Source organism: Mastigoproctus giganteus, chromosome 10 (assembly GCF_048544385.1).
Source record: "Mastigoproctus giganteus isolate SK-2022 chromosome 10, ASM4854438v1, whole genome shotgun sequence".
Lineage (NCBI taxonomy): Eukaryota > Metazoa > Arthropoda > Arachnida > Uropygi > Thelyphonidae > Mastigoproctus > Mastigoproctus giganteus.
The window spans coordinates 156,513,666-156,532,949 of NC_143584.1; the positions used below are offsets into that span (position 1 = coordinate 156,513,666).

The window sequence follows — 19,284 nt, forward strand, 5'->3', positions numbered from 1 at the left end:
CGAATATTTGATAAGAAAACGGGTTGGCCTATGTTGTTTAAAAATTGAGATTTTTGGCTCAAATAAGAATGCGAAGGAAACCTCAAAATTTGCATAGTTAGTGTTTTTGTGGCTGTAATGCTAAACAAAAGGCAGGCTTTCTTTTTCATTCATTTTTTTTTTTAAATCGAAAACATACAATTATAGCGTTTGATACCTTTATATAGTGAAAATCGTATATACTATTTGTACATACACACACATACATATGTATATTACACTTAAAGAGGTTAAAACAATTCAGCGTGAATCACGAAGTTTGTGAACCTTGAAAAATAATGAAGTGCAACTTTCAAAAGGTAGAGCCGTGGCATTTATATTTGCCACGTCAACAAAGAAAAGGTGGTACAGGATATGCTGATCATGCGGTTAGCAAAAGGGCCTTCCACGTATACCTAATTATATAGTTACGCACGCACTCACACGCACCTATCTAAACAGAATACAAAGGCCGAGGGCGGGGTCCCGCAAAGCAAAGCAAACAATGATTGTACCATAATTTGCAGAATGCCAGCCGTGCAATATAAGAGGCGAGCTGTAATAAGGAATTGAAATTTCCACACAATTACCGGAAACTTGTCTCCTTTGAATTCTCCTGTGTGACTGATATTTGTATGATAGCTAGTACGATATGCTTTTGCTTAGGCAGATAAATTAATGGCCACACCAACACGGCAGGGTTAACAGTGCTCGGGGGATGTCACGAGAGGAGGTGGAAGGAAGTTTCTGTATATGTTGCTGTGATACTGCGGTCTAATCTTAAAGTAGCGGGCATTTTGCATTCCATATCGATTATATTTATATACCAAGAGTGATCAGAAAAATCCTAATCTTAATATAGAGTAGAAGCAGCTAATAAGCAGCAGTGAAAATAATTGTACGAAGCTGTTCAATAAAGAATGATCACAGTTTTTTTTTTTTTTCCACAACATACCCTTATTAATCATCTATGATGGTCCTTTCAAAGTAGTCCCCATTTGATGAAATGCACTTCAACGTTTCTGCTATTCTTAATAAACATGGTGGAAGACATTTTTTGACATGCGTTCGAGAATCACCTCCGATGTCTTTCAGGCGACTGGAAACATTTTCTTCGTAACCCCTTCTTCAACTTTAGAAATAAAAAAAAAAAAAAAAATCGCAGGGTTCAGTGTCAGATGTTGGGCAGATGAAGAACACATTTGACATTAATGTTGGCTGAGTACTCGATGAGCATTGTTGAGGTCTTGCATTGTCGTGATTCAGCATCCACCCACCTGTGTGCAGTTGTGATCCTTTGTGACGAATGTGATCCCGCAAAGCGTGCAGTAAAGTTCTGTGGTAAGGTCCCTTAACAGTCGTATGACGTGGCACAACATGCTGGTAAACCATTCGTTGAATGCCAAAAAAAAAAAAAAAACAAAAAACAAAAAGAGATTGACCATCACTTTTCCAGCAGAAGCAGCAACTTTTGCTTTTTTCGGTGTAGGCGATGAGGTAGACTAAAATTGTACTACTTTCCTCTTTCAAAATGATTCATATTTTGATTCACTGTGATTCATATTTAAAAAAAATAAGCTCAGTTGACATATTTTGTACGTTTAAACAGAGTTTATGTTTAGACTTGGATTAACTGATTTCTCATTCCTAACAGCGATCATGTAGGGAAAATGATGAATGTATGAAATATTTTAGAAACTGTGATATTAGTCCTTATATGAGTAAACAGGCATTTTATTGATTCTGGTGAGATTCTCGAGAAATTATTTCTGATAGTTCTAATTAACAGAATTAAGTAGTTAAATAGTATTCTTAAATATGCCTAACGTTGACAGTATGAGGAGAAAATCTAGGTCTGAAGTATGCTTAGTTCACGAATTCAGTGTTCAGAAAATGCGACTAAGAATCTGACTCCAGTGCAGCTTTACCTGCCAACAAAAATAGGAAATGGCTTGCTTCGATTTGAATTCTTCTGAAAACATTAAAAATAACAAAAGTGCAAAAAATAAAAAAAGAAAGAAAGTAAGAAAATGAGAGAAAAACATCGAAGTCGTTGCTGTAGAAGGAACAATAACAGAAGTTGATGGAAATTGTTATGTCGAGTGTTTATAAAACTCTTGTGGTGGTATAGGGGGGGAAAAACAGATAAGATGATTGGATTCGGTATCTGAAATGTAAAAACAGGCTGCATGAACATTGTACCATACAAATACAGTTTTTATGCAAGAAAGTTAATGAAATAGAAACTAACTGTTCGATTTTTATAAGGTTTACTTAAATATGCCTCTCAAATGCTAATATGAGAAAAGCGACATCTTCCATCTTTTATAGAGTTGATGGAGAGTTGGCCTACTTACGTCTTATAATGTTCATATTCTTTCAATGAAAATGTTAATGTTAAAAAAAAAAAAATCATGAATCTGCTTTAAACATGCACCATTTGCAACAGTTACGTTTAAAAATACATGCGCCTTCATTTTTTCTTTCTCCCCTTCCCTTCAGGTGCGGCGAACCTCACCATCTTCAGTAACCATCCGTTGCAGCTCCTGACACACCTCCATATAAACTTGATGTTGCTTAGCTGTGAGTAGTCTTGGAACCGAGCGTGCAGAAACACGTGTCACATGCAAATATTATAGCGAATACCGTGCGTACTTCCTGTTGATATTTTCAACATCTCTGCTAGTTGCATTACTGTTATACGACGATCTTCTCTCACTTCTAGTACTTGTGAAAGGATAGTCAACATGGAAAGAGGTTACAGCAACGAAGAGTATGCGGACATGCACTTCATGTATGGTAAAGCCAACGGTAGTGCACTCGAGGCTGCACCTTTGTACCAAGAAGAATTTCCCCGCCGAAGGCAGCCCAACAGGCGCACATTCATCAGGGTACATCAACGCCTTAGAGAACATGGGCGCTGCGCACATGGAGTACGAGCAGGTGGGCCCAGAACCATAACACCTAATGTTGAGGAAAGGATGTTTGAAAGAACAGAACAAAATCCAGGAATTTCGACAAGGAAGGTTGCTCTGCAAGAGCATGTACTGAGTCAGATTGTGTGGCGAATTTTACATCGCCAATTACTGTACCCCTACCATATCAATCGTGTACAAGGTCTCAGCAATACAAATTACCCTCCCAGAGTGAACTTCTGCCTGTGGATGCAACAACAGTGTGTCCTGAACCCCCAATTTTTAAACATTTGTTCACTGACGAAGTCCTGGGTTTACTTGCATAGTATTTTTAATTTTCATAACTGTCACGTTTGGTCCGACGAAAATCCTAATGCAATTCACGAGTCATGACATCAGCAACATTACTAGGAGACCATCTAATTGGACCACATTTTCTGCCAAATAGGCTAACAGGAGAGCTGTACCTTCAGTTCCTGCGGAATGTTCTTCCAGACCTTCTTGATGATGATAATGTTCCACTTCAGCAACGCCAGAACATGTGGTTTATGCATGATAGTGCACCGGCACATTTTGCTCGAGTTGTGACTCGGTATCTAACTAGAAGGTATGGTCAACGGTTGATAGATAGAGGTGGGCCTGTAATGTGGCCTCCCAGATCACCAGACTTAAATTATTGAATTTTTGTATCTGGGGTCATGTAAAAAGCTTGGGATACACTTCTGACATTAACAGAGTTGAGGAATTGCAGTGTCGGGTTGAAGGAGCCTTTCAGCAAATCAGAAATGACCCAGGAATGCCCGAGAGGATACGCAACTCAATGCAGAGAAGACTACAAAGCTGCGTACGGATGCAAGGACAGCGTTTTGAACACCTTTTGTAACACCCTGTAAAATCCTGGTGTTAAAACCAAAAATGTATTATCTTATGTTCAATAAAACCACTCTTAAAGGAGTAGTAACGAATAGGCCTGGAGCACTGGGGTCCATAGTTTAATATACACGTAAGTTAGTTATAAACCAGTTATACAAATATTTTGTATAACTGGTTGAAATAAAACAAATATATTTTTTGTTAATATATTTGTATAACTGGTTTATAACTAACTTACGTGTATATTACACTCTTAAAGGATTCACAGCTTTTTGCTAAACTAGTGCTCCCATAGTCAGTGGCGGATCTTAACAGAACATGTGCATTAACTCGAAAACGGTTCATTTGCGGCCCGATGTTCACTGTGACTTTTTTGCTTATTTTAGTTTTGTATTTTTCACCTTTAAATTATTGACCATAATTTTTGAAACACCTTGTATAATACAGGATTTTATTTTGTACTCCTGGCTTTATCACTTATTTTCTACAATGTAAGGGCTATTTGTTATTATTTTTTTAGTGATTTCTCATGTTTATTCCTTTACCTGTTTCGTTTATCTCTTTTCGCTCTCCTTCACCTTGCCTCCGAGTTCTTCTGTTGTTAATATCCATTTCTTTTCACACGCCCATATCTCACCAATACGTTTGCTTCATTTGATTCTCCGTAGACATGTCTTTCACTTTAATTTCTTATCTTCCAATTTCTGTAATTGGATCTTTCAAGATTAGACATTTTTGAATTGCTGCCATCGCTAGCATGATGACTTCTCTGAAACTCACTTCATAAGCTAACCTCCCCACAAGTTTAGCACGGATTGTTAGATGTTTAATTTTGTTCTATCTGAAGTAATTGAACCCGCAAAAAATGTTTTAACCATATTCCAAGCGATCGATAAGTGCTTTTTACTGTAAAACTTTTAATGTAAGAAGATTTTTATAGGAAGATAGTATAATATTAAATATGAATATTCGACACTCTGAACTACTTAGTGTGAAAATTTCTGTAAGAAAAGAAAAAAGTATCTATAAAATGGCAGATATTTTTTGAAACTTTTTCAAGTTTGTATCTTAAAATTTCTTTACAGTTTGCTGTTGACCTCAAGCTGGAAAACGTGACCATTTCCCTAAGTCGAGATACGTCTTCCATCACGACCACCGATGCTGCTGTTAAGTTTCTAGTTTCTGTGACAACCACCAACCGAACGTCTGCTTCTGTGCTGTTGTTGCCTGGGGGCGGTCAAGTACTCCGGCATCCCCTTACTGAACCTGCGAAGAGTTTGAGACATCGGCGAGAGTTGATGGTAGCCTCCAGTTACGGTCCAGGGTGTGTTCTAGTGGTGGAACTGGATCACGTCTATGTACAGGAGGGGAAGTTCTGGCCGACGGTCACCGTAACAGATGGGAAAAAGAACATTTCGGCTACTTTGCCACAGCCACTTGAAGTATACAAAGTTCTGGAAGGAGGTTCCATAATGGGTGAGAGCCATGTGGTTGCTGGCAAACTCGCCAACTTCACTTTAAAACTTATACGCGAGTCTGCTTTGAACACCCGTGTTAGATGGAGCGTTTACCGTGATAATAGTACTCTTCTTGCGGAATATGTGCGCGAAAGGAACGCCATGTCATTTCAGTATTTCTTTCGACGGGCGGATAGATATAGAGTAAGAGCTACCGCTTTCAATCCCATCAGCTCCGCCAACGCAAGCCACGTGGTCATCGTCCAAGACCAAATTCGGGGAGTGACTATTAAACCTCGTCTTCCCCCTATTCTAAAGACAGGTGAATCGCTAACCTTTTGGGCCAACCGCATTAAAGGATCGGACATCATGTGCCTGTGGACTTTTACTACCCATTGTACATCGTGCTTTCATACTAACACAAATGACAATTCTGGAAACTGCACAATAACTTACACTTTTCCCATTGCTGGAAAGTACGAGGTGGCGGTGACTTTACGCAACTCGGTGAGCGAGACAACAGTCAGCCTGCAGGCTCCAGTCACTGTTCAGAAGGAAGTGTTAGGTGTGCACGCGGCTTTAGCTCCTCACGTGCTGCTAGGTGGTACCGTTCGTGTCACGACCATGGTATTACAGGGCACCCAAGTCTCGGTGGTCGTGACCTTCGCTGCTGGAGAGCGTGTTCTGGCGGAATACAATAGTACTTCTGAGACTTACGTGGTACAGAAAATAGCTGATAGTGTCGGAGTGCACGAGATCCTCGTACAGGCGTACAATAACGTATCAGAGCAATCTGTAGCTGCCCACGTAGAAGTTGTGGAGCCAGTAGGAGCAGTCAGTGTACAGGTTCTGGGTTGTCAGACTGCTGATACGACTATTGTCTTCTTGGCCTTGGTGGAAGGTAAGTTAGTTTTTTTTTTTTCTTTTCCCCCTTTTTTTTTTTTTTTTTCTTTTCCCCCTTTTTTTTTTTTTTTTTTGCATTCTGGCAAAAGTTGTGTAATATCTAGGTTGCTTTTAATTAGTTGCATATTTGGTGTTTGCACAGGATATGAGACCACGTACTTTGCATCAGTGTTGGCGAAATATTAATAGGACAGAGATAAACTGTCGAGCTCTCCCTAGCGCTAATCAGAGTTAAAGCAGGTTCGCGATTTAAGTAGTCATAAATTATATATTTTTTTACATTCAGATTAAAGAAATATCTGATTTCGCTTATTACATAGAATTACAATGAATAATGCTTCTTATATGAATAACTAATATTATATGTAATTTTTTCATCCCTGAAATAAAATTAAATCAATAAAGAAAAAAAAAACAGTTTTTATTCTGGGACAGCTACATAGAGTATAAAAAACATTAAGGCATTTCATGGTAATGTGTGAATTCGAATACGTAGTGTGAGTAACTGTGTTTGTAGTAGTAGTAGTAGTGGCATGTGATGCAGGAAAAAAAGTGTATGAGCTTATGCAGCATCAGCCAAAAAAAAAAAAAAAACACACACACCATTCCCTCCAAATGCCTGTCCAGTTCCTCCTTAAATTTATTCAACCTATCAACTTCCACAACGACAGATGGAAGTTTGTTCCAGCAATTAACCACCCGCACGTCTATTCTACATCTGTCTTTTCTTAATTTGAATTTATGGTCCCTTAGGTTCGTAATCTGAACAAGTGGAAGGATCCCATCAGAATTCAGCGTGCTCAACCTATTCAAGGCCTTATACACCTCAGTCAGATCACCGCGGAGGTGCCTAGTCTCCAGCCACTGCAATTTGCAGAACTTAAGCCTCTCTTGATAAGAGGATCCCTTCATTCCCCTCACCAATCTTGTTGCCCTTCTCTGTACACGCTCAAGTAAATCTACATCCTTCCTAAAATGAGGCCTCCAGACCTGTACGCAGTACTCAAGGCGTGGCCTGACCATTGCCTTATACAGAGGTTCAATCACCTCCTTCTCCCTGCTAGCAAAATTCCTATATATCATTGACAAAACCCCATGACCTGCCCTGGCAGCCTGTCTGCATTGCTCAGAAAACTTCATATCTGACTGCACAATTACTCCCAGGTCTTTTCATTTTCTACCACCTTAAGTGTAGTACCACACAGTTGGTACGTTTCTCTGGGGTTACTTCTACCCATATGCAGTACTTTGCATTTGTCAAGGTTAAACTTCAGTTGCCACTTCTTAGCCCATCTGCCCAAATTATCTAGATCCTGTTGCAGTAGCACACTGCCATTACTGTCATTAACAACCCTGCCAACCTTTGTATCATCTGCAAACTTCGACATTAAGCCTGATATACCTTCATCAATATCATTGATAAATATACAAAACAACAGTGGACCTAACACCGAACCCTATGGGACTCCACTAATAACATTAGTCCAAGAAGAGCAGCACCCATTGATTACCACCCTCTGTCTTCTCCCACTTAACCATCCTTTTATCTATTGTAGCAACTTACCCTTAATACCATTCTGCTCCAATTTGTACAATAGTCTTCCATGCGCAACAGTGTCAAAAGCTTTCCTGAAATCCAAATATATGATATCAAAATTATTTTTTGCATCCAGTTCCTTTGTAACCACATTATAATATCCTATCAAATTTGTCAGACAAGACTTTCCCTTAACAAACCCATGCTGTGTCCGAATTATTGCTGCAGTCTTGTCTAGATGATCCTGCAATGCATCTTTAACCAGTGACTCCATTATTTTACCGGGAACAGAAGTTAAACTAACTGGTCTGTAATTACTCGTGTCACCCTTCGATCCCCCTTTGTGAATTGGGGATACACTGTACGCTGACGAGACTGCGGTTGTGCAGGTTTGTGAACTGTTCCCGAGTATTATTTTTTCTTCGTAGGTAGCCACAGACGTAATTTTCTTAGTAATTCTAAGAGTTAAAGGGAAATACTCCTTGCGGATATTCATGCTTCATCATAACGAAAGCAGCAGCTTACTTGAGACATGCTACTACTATTGAGAATAAATACATTAATTTACGTATACGTTGAAAACATGCAATTATTTTTCATGCTTTTATTTTGACAGTTTATTATGATTTTTTTTTCCTTTAAAAAAGACCTTTTCATACGTTTACTTGTCACCCAAAAATTCGTGCTACCCCCCAACCAACAACTTCTCCCCCAATAACCAAAATCAATAATATGCTGATATTTAGCACATTCATCATATGTCAGTAAATTATGCCTAGATGTATAAATTTTTCTGATCTTCGACGAAAAATGTTTACACTGAAAGGTTGTGTAAGTTATTGTAGTACATTACTCTGTTATACACAAATGTTTGATTGACACCCTAAGTCTAAGATAAGATAATATTACTTGTTTATACGTTTTTTAAAGATTCTACAGCCAATACAAATTTCTTGCGGAATCTTTAAAACGCCGGTCTTAGGAGGAGTCTTTATTTGTTCAGTGCATATATCAGCTGTTTATTCCGAAGTTTTGTTTCATATAAATGACCTTTATATAATACTGACTTCGTGATCATGTCCAATTTGTAGCAGTGACGAAGAATTCTGCAGTAGTTGCAGGAAAAGCCCAACATAAATATATCTCATGATGACATAATCATTTCTTGGTTCGAGATGTCAGTTTCTTTGAATGTAACAGAAGGAAATTCAAAACAAAATTGAACACTAGAGGACTGGCAGACAGATCTCTAGTCTGATGAAAATCATCATGTGGGTGACAAGTCCAAGGTTTTTCCTTCCTTGGAGATCATTCATGGGCAGGGGACCGGGTATTATGGTGAGTGGCATGCCTTGCCACTTACCATAATGCCCGGAATTCACTATAGCATAGACCATTAGGAATCGGCATTTGAATCGTTGCAGACTAGGTGAATCCCATCATTGTGACCCATACACTACCAGGAATTTTGGGTGCTGTGAAGTCGCCTGTTGAAATATTCCTCAGGAACGTTACTATTATCGCTGGAATTTACGCTGAGTTGAAAACAGCAGCAACTGCTATTAGTAAAGCAAACGAAGGTTGTAGCAGTTGTAACATAGTTTTTCAAATTTTCACTGTCCAGTGTGTGGACAGTGAAAATTTGAAAAAAAAAAAAAAACGTTGCTTGTTCTACCTGTTTCACACTGATGGGAGAACTAGAATATGGTGAAAACAACGCAGGTCCATGGACTCATCCTGCCAGGTACAGTACAGTACAGAAGTTTTAAAACTCCTGAGGAATGTTATTTTATAATTGAACGATTGAATTGTAACGCAATGCGTACATTAGCTCACATGTTTTAGGTGACCCACTCCGATGTTTTTGCCATAATAAATCCTTTTACCTTTAATGTACCACACAGATAGAACAGCATTAGGCGAATTCAAAAATCAAGTTCCTTAGTTCTCTCAAACTCGTTCTTTAAAGCTCAAAACTTGTACGAAAATCTGCACGTGTTAATCAACATTTTTTTATTATATATTAATTGTCTGTTAAAACCAACAAGCTTTTCACATGAATATACGCACGAAACATTTTTTCCCACGTAGTAGAAAATAAAGGAAACAGGATTTTCCATACTATATCTTGAATTTTGTCGATACTGTAGTGGAATAAATTCTAAAACGACTTTCGAACCTTCTGCAGTAGCATTCGTTACGTTCTGCGAGTTTCATTTGTTTTGACTATATCCCCACAAAGCTGCGTGCATTTTCAGCAGCAAAATCCTCCTCCTCCTTTTAAATAATAGATTTTTCATCATTTTCAGGACTGGTTATTTAAAATTGTTGGAATCTTCTAAACTCGAGGCAGTCAGCACGTGGCGAGGTTATTTTAATATTGAAGTCGTGCAGTATTAGTCGACTTAGGTATGAGAGTGAGGGTTGCATAATTTCCTACGTCCACATTGTAATTTGTCGAACTGCTTTTTTAAACAGAAAAGCGATCTTATCACAACGCTTATAGTGTGTTTCTTCTTTAAGTCCGATGCTTTACAATTTTCTTTATGAAACGGTTAACAGAAGTGGCTAATTTCAATTTGCCTGCAAATGGAATTCCCAATAACCGGTGATTTTTTTTTTTTTTTTTTTTTTAATTCCCTTTTTATAAAACGTGATGTGGTTAGACGAGATAAAGATAGTTTGAATCGATGGTCGAATGGTAAACCAACACCACAGAGCAACCCTGAAGGAAACTAACGGATTTTTGTCTCTTATCCTCACGCGTTAAAGTATTTGGCATTAAGCTCCTGTCAGTGAATTGCTTCTGTTCTTTTCTTTACTCACTGGTCACGAGGCATCTGCAGGCTTATCGAAACGACCGTTTTGGGATTGCATGTGCTATAAATCATACCTCGCTTAAAACATTCCCTTTCCATATTTCCGATTTTTTCTTTGCAATAAATAACTGAAATACATAAATTAAAAACGACAACAGTTGTACAGTTTTAGAAGAAAAGGAACGTGTACTTATAGTTTTAACTTTTTTGTCTTTCTGATCAATGAGCAGTCCCCGTTACGGTCGCTGCTGAATAATAATAATAATTTATTGACCTGGAATTGCTGCAGATAGGTTATTAACGTTCTGTACTTCTATAAACCTGAAAAGACCAAGGACTTGCATCTAGTTTCAGCTTATCAGTTCGTTGAATTTAGAAAGTAAAATGTGAATTCAACGCGTAATTTGTACATTAGTTGAGCTTGCTAATGGCAACCACACGGGACTTCAGCAGGAGTGGCACGATAAAGTTTTCGAGGATCACTTATTGTAGAATGCTGCATCTATGGCGCCTCCGTAGCCAGGTGGGCAGGAGCAGCAGTGCGTAGCACACGCTTCTTGATTAGACCGGGGTTCGAGCCCGTGAGCCACCAAATATGGAGGATGCGGAAAGGTCAGAGAATGACCACCGCAAATCCCCGGAGCAATATGGCCTTAGTTGCTAATGCTCCTAAAAACCAAACAACAACAGCTGCATCTATATAAAAACTGTTAAATGTGTAAGGTTTATTGTGCGGAATATATATATTGTCAAACACAACTGACTTCCTTATATTGAGGCAAGCAGATGGTCATTGGGTGGGCAGATGAAGCTCATACACACCCTTGCAGACGATCAATACTCAGAACTTTCGTCCGAACAGAAAAACTACGGCCAATACTCTGACTGCGGATCTCCTCTAGGCTGTTCTTGGTTTATGGCTGTAGTTTGTCTACAAATGACGCATGAGTTTGTGTATTTTGGGGTGAGTAACACAACATGGTTTCTGAGCATCTTGACAGGTAATCAGTGCCTGAGACATTCTTAATATCTTCATGACATTAGTGTGGTATACTTGATCAGACTTTACTGTTCGACAGTCCTCTCCATACACGTCTGGTGGAGGGTGTGAACTGTCAACAAGGCCTTTCCCACTGTAATGGCCAGCATTTTTCCAGATGTTAATCCTGTAGATCAGTATTTTACAAAGGGGGCGTCACCTAGGCCCACATAGGTGGCATTTTAGATATTTATTGGGCTTTTGGTTTGAAACATCGATAACTGCGAACCGCAGACCCAACATTTGTAAATTGGTTGAATCGCATCATATCAATTTCAGGGATCTCATTAGAAAATGGGATCCCTGAGCGTGATGACCTGTTCACATTTACAGATACAAATCTCTGGTTTAACAAAAATAGTAATAATAAAAAGCTAAGTTGTAAAGTCATCGGAAGAGGAAAGCTTCCCGTTTGAAGTGCATGTACATTCCCATTGATGAAATCGCATAAAATAACGTAGAATTTAATCTGAGATAAGCAGAATTTAATTATATATAATGTCATTATATATGAATATTCTCAAATCGTACTTTATAAAAAGAAGCAAATTTAATGAAAAGAAAATAAATTTCACTAAAATATTTATATTCAAAACAAAATGGCGTACAAAGAGGGTAAATCTTATAGAATATGAATAATAAATTTCTTAATAAACAAACTAATTTAATGTATTAAATGTTAATAAATATAAAAATTTAATGACATGTGCACCGTCTTTCTTGATTTTTTTTTTCTTTTTTTTCCCTTTTTGAAATATTCACTTTTCTGTAGAGTAAAGACCTGATGCAGCCTAGTAGTTAAGGAAGGAATACAGTAGCACGTGTGTTTGTTTGAATGTGGTTTGAGTCTACGTAAGCTAAATCTGTGTGGTTTATGTGCTTTCTGTCTGGTAAACTCCTCTGACCATATGTGACTAACTCGGAGTAAAAACAGAAAATTTATCTAAAGGTCCTGTTTTGTATTGCCGTTTCGTTCTTTATGCCAGAATGTTTTCCTTTGCATTTAATTTTCCCTTTTGAATAATTTTCTTTCGTTTACAAAGTGATTTATTGTAAAATCATTCTGAAAGAAGTTCGGAATAGTAACATTAAATTCTCGTTGGGAGGGGAGAAGGCAGTTCAAATTAGCGAGGTTTACTGTAAACATACTTTTGTACCACATTGCTGTAAACACACGAAGCAAGACAAACGTGGATGAATTTATTTCTGTTCTGTAAAAAGCTGATTAAATGTAAAAACCGCACATGCGCCAGTTCCATCAGTTTCATGTATTTTCTAAAACCAATATATACAAAAGGTACCTGGAATATCAACGCGGGAAGCATCTCAAAATCTACGTGGGTTTCTGTATGAGCTGTTATATAACGATTTTTATCTCAACTTTTAATACATGTATCCAGATGTAAACTTACCGTATATTCTGGTGTATAAGTCGATTTTGAAGCATCTGAAATCCTTAGTCGATTATACACTGCTATAACATCTTACGCTTGAGTTAAAGGCACGCGCTTAGAGTTAAAAAGACGTTAATTAGTACCAATATATTTACAATTTATTGTATACATTTTTTACACAAACGTGCTAGCTTTAGATCAGTGGCGATGCAGTTTGTTGTTGTTTGTCATTTGGTTTTTAGGAGCATTAGCAACTAAGGCCATATTGCTCCGGGAATATGCGGTGGTCATTCCCTGACCTTTCCGCATCCTCCGTATTTGGTGGTGACGGGCTCCAACCCCGGTCTAATCAAGAAGCGTGTGCTACGCACTGCTGCTCCTTCCCACCTGGCTACGGAGGCGCTGGCGATGCAGTGATTCACAGACAGATCCTTGTGGATACGCGAAAAAATACAAGCTCACACATCACACTAATTCTGAAAGTTTTTTTTTTTTTTTTTAATTTGGATGTTTGCCGGTAAAGCTTGGAATCAAAAGGGGTCGGTGGCCGAAAAATGTTTGCGTGACATTGCATCATATTAACAGTTTTATTTCGACAGAAAAATGGATACACTATCAAAATACTCGTAATTTCGGTACCCAGTGAATATTTTTTAAACTGGTTTTGTAAAGAAAAAATTATTTTGAGTTCTATGGGGGGGGGTCTCCGAATATCCAAAAAGATTGCGTGCGAAGGTGTGTGTGATTTCATGGCTAATGATTCTCGTCCTTTGGACTGTCGTATTCCATAGATTAATTATGTTATAGAACAGTCTTTTCTGCTACGTGAATAATTCAAAATTGGTTTATTAATTGCTGTGATCTAATTACCCTAAATTTAATTTAAAGGTGAAGTTTTAAGACACTTGCCGGATCCTGTCGTTTATGGTGATAGAATCTGACAAAGGTCTTGAAACGACACATTTGTATCAAATTTAGTGTAATAGGTCAAAGTACTTAATAAACTACTGTTGAATTACCCATGTGATATAAGAGTTTTATTACATAATTAATCTATGGATAATCACCACGCATCGTCCTTCTCGAATTACATTGTCATATTCCCCTTTCCTGAAATTGAAAGCCGTACCCTCACCTTGAACAAATGAGACCTCACTCGTCATCGCCTACCCAAGCACACCGTGACAACTCCTTTCATGTACATAGTGTAATCCTTATGATACTACATTTCGGTATCGCGGGTGATGATTAGGTCCAGAGTATTTTTCTGTACGTTCCCTATCAAGCTGATCATATAGTTGATTTTAACTGTTTTGCTTCCAATCTTGGTTTTCCCTCTAAAGTGCTCAAATTAATATGGGGTAGATTAAAGTCTCTCATAAGGAGGTAATCGCCCTTACTCGACTGTTCCATTATATACAGAAGCTCTCATCATACTCTTCAGTCTTCCGGTCTGTAGCATACCCTCACTCTCATTTTCTTTACATTGCGTGAATGCATTGAACTAGTTAAACCATTACCGGCATATTGGCCCGAGTTTAATACGGCTTATCTCTACTGGTAAATAGTAGAGGCCTAAAAACTTCTTAATATGATGATGATAAGCTTAATATGCGGGTAGTTATAATTACGGTGGGCCACTATATAACGCTCTATAAGGCGTTTCATAAAGAAACCGCCCAGTAAAACAAATTGTCTCCTTCTACGAAGAATCGGATGAGAGGGAAAGGATGTATGATTCCGACAAGAAACTGCTAGAGGTCGTGCGTGTCTGTTACACAGCGCGTGACTGTTTGCCTGTTCGGGTCCCGCCCATTTAAGACGTACACGGTTCTGGCGTGCCTGTGTTATTTAACCCCTGACTTCACAGTGTGCTGTGAACCTCACCTAGCCTGCAGCTGCGAATACAATGCGACGATAGTCACGCATATCGCGCCTCTATATGTCTATCTGAGTATACATGGGCATGCGTGCGTGTTGCATGCGGGGTCCTGCTTCTCATTACAGTCCATGACGATGTATTCTGTAAATCACGTTTCCCTGTACAGTTAGAGTGGAACGCTCAGTGTTTCTGAATTAATTCTGTGTATTCCCAGGTTTTTTGTCTTCAGTCAGAATGCGAATAGGGTGAGAATGATGCAGAAGTATGCCCTATACTTCTGCATCATTCTCACCCTATACAGGATTTATTTATTCATTTTGATATGGTCAATTAACTGTACTATAATGATTACTTTAAAATCTTTTCCCAAGGTAATATACCTGGATTTGCATTACGTACGAATCAGAATTTTTAATTTTTTATTCAAACTTATTTTTATTAGTTTATTATTAACATAATAGAACTTCTACAATCTCCGGTTTGATTATTCGTGGAAAATTTTTGTATCTAATTACCCATCGCAGGCTAAACGCTCAGTCCCAACCGCGGATCCGAGATAACGTAGTTTTATATTTGTCAATATCCTTAAAATGACTCGTATATCAGCGGTACCTAAGAGTGATGTGTCCTCTAATCTTTCGGCTTATTTGACGCTGCCTCTATATAGATTATCGTGGTTTTGACTAACGTTTACGTTTTCCCGGACGTATTTTGAACTAGTTTCGCCTTGAACATTGAGAAGAAACGTGTATTTCTCTAAGTACGACCTAGGGAAATAGTTGACATGCTGGGAGCATGTATGTATTTTTATTTATTTATTATTATTATTTTTTTTTTTGTATATTTCATTGGCATATTTATCGTATTCTCCTAACTCCCTATTTTCTTATGGGATCTTATGACAAAAGCGATACTTTCCAGGACGGTTCCACCCGCAGTTGGGGATTTTTTGCACGTGGAATAAAACATATATTGGTGACGTTTATTGTAAATTACATTTTTATTTTATACTACGATATACTGAATTACTATTTGAATTAATTTATTTATAAATTACACAACCTACAAAACGAGTTGCTTTCAAAAAATCGAATATACACGGAAAGTAAGAAACGAAAATTCAAAACTGTACTTACTGACTGCTGTTAAATCAAGATGGACATATTAAAGCGCAATAGAAAGTAATAAAACGTAGTTATCTCGTGGATACAAATCCATATCTTAAGAATATATAAATTATAATACAAATTAAAGAACATTAAAAAGATGTAAATCTCACAAATCTTCCATTGGTATCATTAAATATATTATTATAGGCGAGTCTCGACACATTTGTTCAAGATTTAGTCGCCACAGCCAAAAGCTGTTCGCCAGCTTGTTTTTTGGGGGAAATACAAAACAAAAAGGCTCCCGGAACAGCCGTTGCTCAGTAAATTAGAATCACGCGATGTTGTGGAAATAGCGGTGTTTATCCTATTTATTTGCAATAATGTCATAATTTTAGTTTTTGCGCTATCCTAACTAAAGCCATTATGATTTAGGAGCTAATGATTCTAAGAATCGACAATAGCAGTCTTATGGATAGGCAGAATTTCAAACATGTTCAAATGAACAGACAATAATCAGTATTCTACACGAGACCAGCAGCACTTTTCAAACAACGTGAAATAATGGCGATTGACCATTTCATCGATCTAGTCTGCTCCCTGTGCGATTTACTTGAGTCTCATGGAGTGTCTTAGGAAAACATTGCCTGAATTTCTGCCGGATTTGCGGTTGGCAGTTTGGCATGACACTTGATTCGTACAAGATGGGGCGCAACATACTTTAGTGATTCTGTTAGAGTCCTTGATAGGGCGAGCGGTCCTACTGTATACCACCTCCCTCACTAGATCTAAATTTTCCTCCGTTATTTTAACTGTAAGACGATTTGAAAGGTCTCTTTATGCCCCAGTATTAAATTGTCAAGGGGATTTGTGGAGGAAAGTTTTTAAGGTGTGTGAAATGTAAATACATCAATCTTTATCGTACAGATGATGTTGAGTACAATAGTCCCCATCACGCAACAACGCGAAAGATTTACATAACAGTACAAAGGGTGGATTGGATAACATAATATTAAGGAAAAAAAATTAAGAGGAGACAAAAGTAATTACATGACGTTTATCTATCACAATCGTTAAATTTAGGAAACCATTAGATGACCAGGAATTTATTGATACACGTGTCACTTAATGCACTTAGGCATTATTCTCTGAACTATAAAAAATCTAAACAACCCAAATCAAGCTATCTGCAGCAAAACACAGCTGCAGTGAACATAACAGCATCACTTCAACAACAACGAACAGTAATGCAACAAATACATCTGATGTTCACCACATGCAGTTTGAAAGTAGTTCCAAGAAAACAGTTGAAACAAGAGCATGGGGGATGAAATCAGCACCTATCAGCAGTAAAGTTACTCCCAAGCAAGGCAAGGAGACCTTCTCTCAAGCAGCTCAGAATCGTGATGCAGTTATTGGCTCTAACCCTAACACACTGGATATTATTAAAACGGTGCAGCCTAGAGGGAGGGTCTTGCCCTCCAGCATTTTTATAAGTCGACTATGCCCGGAAACAACAGTGGAACAAATTGAAACCCTTCTGAAGCAGCTTGAAACATATCCGGTACCCCCCCTCCCCCATCAAGGTCCACACCAGGCATCGATCCTATTCCTCTTTCCGGATTAAGATCAAAGGTCCCAATATAGAAAGATATCTAAACACAGCTAACTGACCATCAGGTCTCTTGGTAATGCCGTCGTTTGGTAATCATAATGAACAACCAGCGGTACAAGCGATCTCAAGACCAGAGATGGGCAGTGTGCTTGTCTCTGCGTAGCTGGGCAGCGAACCAGACTGTCCCTCCCAACTTACAATTATGCAGATCAGTGCACAACATTCTTGATTAGACCGGGGTTCGAGCCTGTCACCACCAAATACGGAGGATGTGGAAAGATCGGGGAATGACCACCGCATATCCCGGAGCAATATGGCCTTAGTTGCTCATGCTCCTAAAAACCAAAAACAACAACAGCGCAACATTCTAGATACGTTGCCGATTTGATCAGGCTTATTGCAACGGAAAATTTATTTGATATTATATGAATTCAGGAACCTTATGTCTCTAAGCACTTTTATGGGCAATCTTCCAAAGTTATGGTATATCCCATGACTTAAGAATCATTCAGTTCTCTAAACAGATCCTAAATCTGCCATCATCATATTCAACAACAAGCTGGATATCACTGTTATCTCTGGCTTGTGTAATCAAAATTCCACCTGTATTTTAGTCTCTACATCAACTGTCTCATTCTACTTATTGTCACTATATTGTCCACCATCAGCAGATATTAATTTATCACAAAGATATCTAGAACAGGTATTTGCTACTTTAAATCCCACATGTTTAATAATTACAACTGATTCTAACTCAAAATCTTTCTTATGGTTCAGCAGTGTCTTGGACAACAGAGGTAGAATTTGAGGAATTCTTATTCACCTACAATTTAAATCTGCAAAACTTATCCAACCAACCGTACACCTTCTCAAACATTGATTTAACCATTTCAACGTCCGCCATTTCCTCGAGGATCTCTGATTGGACCATACATACTTACTAAACAAAGAGTGACCACCGCGCAATCACTTTTAAGGTATCTCTACTTCCAAATACTACAGGTCCCCCCCCCTCCTTCTCCTCCTCCAAAAGATCTTAGATTTTCTATCAAAATCATCAAATGACTCTATTTATGTCTTCAATTCACCAGGATTTTAACGTTGGTCTTTGAACCAGTCCAATGCCTCAGTATGCATTCTGTTTACAGGCTGCCTTACTTCGTGTTACAGAACGCTCCGCTAGGAAGAAAATTAGCAAGCATACTACAGTTCCATGGTGGACAGCTGAACTTTCCACTCTGCGCAAAAAAAAAAAAAAAAAAAAAAGTACACAAAGCATGCAGAGACTTTCAACGGAGAAGGTCCTGGCCTGAACCAGACGTCACCAGACTAAAAATATATATATAAAGGCCAGCGGAAAGAATACGTAAATACAATTGCAAAACAAAATCTTGCCTCCTGGCAATACTTTTAGTTCACTCCACAGGAAATTCTGATCCCTGGGGGCTATTATATAAAATTAGCAAAAACAAGTTTCACCCTCATTAAGTGTACAACACTGTAGTGAAGAACTATACAGAAACCACTAACTGGAACGACTCAGTTAATGCCATCCTGGATCGCTTGCTTCCCCTGGACGATCTCACCACAGAAACTCCAGAACAAATATCTATTAGGAATAGCAACTCAACCTACCACTACTCACATGAAACGGATCTCTTCATTCTTCCCGAGCTAAAGCTGGCCCTAAGCAAAATAAATATCCATAAAAAAATGTCCATGTTTA

At 38.3% G+C, this 19,284-nt stretch overlaps 1 protein-coding gene across 1 annotated transcript in view; it reads left to right on the forward strand.

The window, feature by feature from the left end:
* The window catches only part of LOC150079402 (uncharacterized), a 1,085,915-nt gene that overhangs the window by 742,906 nt on the left and 323,725 nt on the right, over positions 1 to 19,284 (forward strand). Inside the window, exon 8 of the mRNA XM_090383052.1 lies at positions 4,892 to 6,164. Coding sequence (XP_090239178.1) covers positions 4,892 to 6,164 — 1,273 coding nt within the window. The remainder of the gene's footprint in view (positions 1 to 4,891; positions 6,165 to 19,284) is intronic.